Source organism: Punica granatum, chromosome 7 (assembly GCF_007655135.1).
Source record: "Punica granatum isolate Tunisia-2019 chromosome 7, ASM765513v2, whole genome shotgun sequence".
Classification (NCBI taxonomy): domain Eukaryota; kingdom Viridiplantae; phylum Streptophyta; class Magnoliopsida; order Myrtales; family Lythraceae; genus Punica; species Punica granatum.
Window position 1 is genome coordinate 4,409,955 of NC_045133.1, and position 6,000 is coordinate 4,415,954.

The window sequence follows — 6,000 nt, forward strand, 5'->3', positions numbered from 1 at the left end:
GAGATAAAGAGTTCGGTTATCAGCCATGACGCCATGCCGTTCTATTTATGTCTGTACGTAGAGCTGGCAAAATGTGTCGTATTATGTTTAAACAGATCGTGTCTAAACGGGTTCATGTCAAAAAACTCTAAATCTGAATACGACATATTTAGTAAACTTGTCAAGATTTTCAAATACGAATACGACACGTTTAATTACGGATTGATACACGTCTAATCCGTTTAACTAAGCGTGTCTAAATGTGTATGTATATTTACCTATACATTATGATACTATTATCTTTAGGTACATATTATACCTATATGATATAACACTATCAAATTTAATTATACGTTACACGATTGACATGTAAAAACACCATAAATGAGAAATTTATATAAATAAATTTATATGATTTTAATGTATTTTCTTCTATAAATTGATATAATATGTGAAATTAACTTATTAACAGGATAACACATAATATAAATTAATCTAACCGTGTCTAAACGAGTTACAAGGATTGAACCCGTTTAAACACGTTTATTTATTGTGTTTAAACGGATTTGATTCGTTTAAACATGAAACAGATTTAGCCTTAATCAAAACCTACTTAATTCCGTGTCGTATTTATATCGTATTATTGAATCGTATCAAATAATATCCGCCCTATTGGTATGCAACTTGCTTAGAGTACAAAAGTTAACTGAACCCGTTTGGCACGACTTGCCAAAGTTTTTCTTTGGTTTCGGCAACATCTGGTCCCCCACACCATATGCAGAGTTGGTCACGACTAAGTAAAAGAGGATATGCATATAACATAAGCATCTTCCCAGCAAATTTGGGCCTTTCGTTTAATAAAAAGGTTCCGTTCATATATGCAGATTGAGCGTCAAAGTCGGACTCTTCTTGGGTCATTGTTTAATAAATTTTATATAAAAAAGATACACACATACACCCATACATGTATCTATATATATAATTATATAGAAACATAAATCCTCCGTATGTTCCAAGATTAAAGGGGACCCAATCAGATCCTCTCTGACCTTTAGTCCCACAAATGCTCTGATAAACAAAAACAAGAAGAAAACAAATCAGCCGCCTCAAATTCTTTTATTTTAATTTAATTTATATTTTGTTTTTCCTTAGCAAAGGTTCATTTCTACATTAGCATTCTCGTTACTTTAAATAAAGGGGATTGAAATTTACTGCAATTACTTTGTTAAAGAAAATATATGACGATGCATGAGAAATTGGTTCAATTTATGCATTAATTTATATTGGTCCAGGGATTATTTTTAATTATTTATTATTCATATTATATCAATTCATGCAATAATTTAGTAGAATATAGACCAAAAATAAATGAAAAAAACAATTATCTATGAACAAAATTTGCTAATTTAGGTGGTGTTTGATAAATTAAGTGCTTAAAAATTTGGCACTTAATTAGTTAAGGGAAAAAATGTATAGGAAGAAAGAAAGAATGAATAAGGATGAGAAAAGTTTTGTGAGGGATAAAGAATACCGATAAGTGAAGAATGACTTATTTCGTTAAGTCAAAATTTTTTACTTATTTCATTAAGTGATTTTAATGATTAAATAGTTTACATCATCATCTCTCATCTTTTCCTCTTTATTGCATTCATTTTCTTCTATAACTAACTTATCACTAACTTTTAAGTACTTATTTAATTAAGTTGAAACAAACACACCCTTACTCTCAATTTGTTCATAATTTGATGGTTGTTAATTAGTTGAATTATTTAGGATCCTTCACGACTATGTCTGAAATCGGTCCAACTTTGCTCTTTGGATCCTTAACTCTGATGACATAAAAATATACCAACTTTCAATTTTGTATCGTGTTTAGTGCGATGTCAATTTCGCTAGTAATTTTAGTGGGATTTGGCAATGTGTCAAGTAAAGGTTCCATATGGATCACCGAAGCTAACCTAAGTTTGCAATATACACCTAAAATTTCATAAACAAAATATTATATTTATGCGAATTTTTGTGTCTAACATTTTCGATATAATCTTTTATTTTTCTAGCTAAAAGTTGGGGGAAAAATGTACCAGTTCGACCATGACGAACGAGTCATTTAAGCGAAGGATTAATCGGGTCATGGTATATTGAGAGGGAAAAATGTGCCAGTTCTGCCATATTGTCCAAATTGGATTTACAAACGCTGGACAAAAGAGAATTTTTTTTAAAAAAGTGGAATTAAATGTTCCTCAAAATAATTGGTCTAACCATAATGGTCATTTAGACTGAGGGGTCAACCAGATTACGGATATCTTGTCAACCGATAATTAGTCCAACCATAATGGTTATTTAGGCCGATTCATCAATCGGATTATCGAATATCTTGTCAACTGGATTTAATAGAATACTTAGAATAAATCGAAGAAAAAAAAGGTGCGAATTATTTTTTATTGAAAAAAGTCAATCGGATTATCTGATATCTTGTCAGCCCAATCTAAAAAAACACTTAAAAAAATCAAAGAAAAAAATAAAAAAAGTGTGAATTAATTAAAAAGGAAATTCCCTGGTCTCATTGGATCGGGATTCATTGTCTCTATATAATATAATTATTTGACTGACTTAGTGATATTAATAAATTAGTAGAAAAATAAACATTTACTTGGAAGACAAGTTTTCCTACGTACGATGAAGGGAACACTTTGTTTTCCCCTTCTATAAATAGTTTCTTGCCAGGAGAACATAACATTATCAGCTACTAGCTAGGACTAGGAGAAGGTGAAATCCATCGATCTATCTCTTTAGACTAAGAGGTCCATGGAGGGGAGCGAGACACACGACCAAGCTCATGTCCTTGTTGTGCCGTACCCAGTCCAAGGGCACATAAACCCTATGCTCCAGTTCTCGAAGCGTCTGGTCTCGAAAGGTGTTCGAGCGACGTTAGCTGTCACAGTTTACCTCTCCAAGTCCATGCACATGGAGCCAACTGGCCCGATAGAGATCGATACCATATCTGATGGCTATGATGAAGGTGGCTCGGCTGCGGCCGAGTCCTTCGAGGCCCAACAGATGAATCTTCAGGTGGTAGGCTCACGGACTCTGCATTCGCTGATCCAGAGATTAGACGAGTCAGGGAAGCCTGTGCATGCGGTCATCTACGATGGGTTCCTGCCCTGGGCCTTGGATGTGGCCAAGGAGTGTGGAAAGCTTGGAGTGGTGTTTTTCACACAAACTTGTGCTGTGAACAACATATACTACCATGTCAAGAAAGGGCTTGTTGAGCTCCCTCTCAAGGGCCCTAGAGTTTCATTTCCGGGGTTGCCTCCGCTCGATCCATCCGAGACACCTTCCTTCATCTATATTCTTGGATCATACCCGGCCATCTACAACATGGTCGTGGATCAGTTTGTGAATGTAGAAGATGCGGATTACGTGCTATTCAACACATTCTACGAGTTGGAGAAGGAGGTAATAGTGTCTTTTGAAATCATTTTCTGAATCTTTCTATCATGTTGAACCATTTTAGCTAAGAGCTTGTTCTTGTTACCGAAAACAAGGAGCTTATTTTCTGATCGTCCATTTTGCATTACACAGTTGTGATTTTCATATGGAATTCATTAAAATTATCATAATAAAAAACTGTTGAAATGTCGTAGTCACGAAGACGTCATTTGAACGGTGTAAACGATGGGGACATCGGTACGATTGGGACATCAATTGCCTGACCGGTATGATTTACGATAAAATGATCACGTGGGATGATTGTCTTTTCCTTTGGATATTCTGAATGGTTCAGGTGGCTGATTGGATGAACTCTAACCTATGGCCGTTAAAGACAATAGGCCCGACGGTCCCGTCAATGTATTTAGACAGGCGGCTAGAAGATGACAGAGACTACACCCTCAACCTCTTCAAGCCCAACAACGACGCCTGCGCAAGCTGGCTCGGTCGCAAGCCACCACGCTCCGTCATCTATGTCTCCTTCGGCAGCATGGCCGAACTGCCAGCTCAGCAGATGGCCGAGCTGGCCGCCGCCCTCAGCCATAACCGCCACCGTTACAACTTCCTCTGGATCATCAGGGAGTCTGAGATGCCGAAGCTGCCCCTGGAGTTCATCAAGTCCACATCTGAGGACGAGTGCGGGCTAATCTTGCCATGGTGCTCCCAGCTAGAGGTGATATTATGTCTCTTATACATATATTAGCTATTACATACTGGGATGGATCCAGAATTTGACTTAAGGCGGAGCGAGATCCATAGGCGGTCAATGGTAGATATTTCACAGAACTAGAGGGCGAGTACGAGGAACTTCACCAAAATTCAAATAATTACATATAAATTTCCTTAAAGTGGGAAAATTTTAGGAGGGATGACTGCTTTCCTTAGCCTCCTCGATCCATCAATGATTACACGATGTTCTACCTTCAATTATCCTTTTTTTTTTATGATTATCATTGCTAAGGGGTATATTCATATATATTAATTAGCTAGGCTGATGTGCCGATTTGTTTATCGTGTGTTGTTGTACAACAGGTGTTGCGACACGATTCTATCGGAGGCTTCCTCACACACTGTGGACTGAACTCCGTCCTCGAGGCCATTTGCGTCGGGGTACCGCTGGTGGCGGTTCCGCAGTGGACGGACCAGCCCACGAACGCCAAGTACGTAGAGGACGTGTGGGGGACTGGGCTGCGGGCTCGGCCCAATAAGGATGGGCTCGTCGGGAGAGAAGAGTTAGGGCTCTGCATTGAAGAGGTGATGGAGGGAGAGAAAGGGAAGGTGATTAGGGAGAACGTGAAGAAGTGGAAGAATTTGGCAATAGAGGCAATGGATGAAGGTGGGAGCTCTGATAGGAACATCGATGAATTTGTAGCTAAATTGTCGTCATCCTGTAAGTAGGGCATCGTATGTGGTCGATAGCCAGAATATCCGACGGGAGTAATTTGAATATGTATCGAAATCCTAGTGTTGTCGGCTCATTGTTTTTCCATTGTCAGCGTAAACGAGAATTGATTATGATTCTACGTCTTATATTTTGTCGAAGCACATGCCAAACATTTCCCTGATAGTTGTTATCTGTCATATGCATAATGACTACATATGGTGCCGCATATATATCACACGCCTATTTCAGGGGAACTATTGAGACACTACGGGTCGCATTGTAATGTTTTGGTCACTGGCACGAGGTCTTACCATTCAGCCTCAGAACGGCTTGATGGTGGTGTTAGGGTTAAAGCTTCTTATCATCGAACTGTTGGCATTTGTCATTCTAATGATCATATATTTGCTTATAGGAGGACTCCATTTTAACTTCGGCTTCACCGCACATTTCAAAACAACGATGGACGGATCGAGGATGATTGAAGGGGCAGCTGTCCCCGTAAAATCTTCATGCTCTCTGGGAATAATAGTTCGAGGCCAAGATTAACTAATTATTAAATTTATAATCTGAAACTGACTACTTGTAGTCTCAATTCATACAAAATTGTATTTTCATATATCGTGTAAAGGAAAAATTTACGGTCCATTAACTGAACTGTTCATCACGAACCCTTTAAGACCTTTGAACCAACATTTGATCAATGATCTACGTTAAATAATAGGATATAGCTAGATTTCCTTTCATTTCCTGTGTGAAATGAACTCTGGTTATGTGATGGATCATGCAGAGTGGGGACTGGATGAAATGTGTAGTTCCTTGTCATTTTTCATCGTTACTTTTGTTACTTAGTTCTTTACTATAATTTTCATAACAATATGTATGTATGTATCTAGTGGGGCATATAATACAATGATTGATTTTCAAGGTACCCGTAGCGGCTCTCTCATTTTCTTTCCAAAAGCTTCATTTATTTTTTAATGTTAATTTTTGCAAAATTTTATCTCCTTATTTTTCTCTTCAAAATCTTCGATCACATTTAAGAATTGAATTTTAATTATTATCTGTTTATCTTCGTTGTCTATATTATATTATGAGATAAAGTGAAAATGGAAGTAATCGATATTACTTTTTTCTCTAAAAATGTGCCG

At 37.4% G+C, this 6,000-nt stretch overlaps 1 protein-coding gene across 1 annotated transcript; it reads left to right on the plus strand.

Annotated features, from left to right (window-relative positions):
• The first annotated feature begins 2,711 nt into the window (after positions 1-2,711).
• On the plus strand, positions 2,712-5,049 carry LOC116212831 (UDP-glycosyltransferase 74F2-like). The gene is made up of 3 exons (XM_031547547.1): positions 2,712-3,435; positions 3,764-4,141; positions 4,501-5,049. Exons 1-3 carry the CDS (start codon positions 2,785-2,787, stop codon positions 4,864-4,866), a joined length of 1,395 nt encoding a protein of 464 aa, XP_031403407.1. The 5' UTR covers positions 2,712-2,784; the 3' UTR covers positions 4,867-5,049.
• The last annotated feature ends 951 nt before the right edge of the window (positions 5,050-6,000 follow it).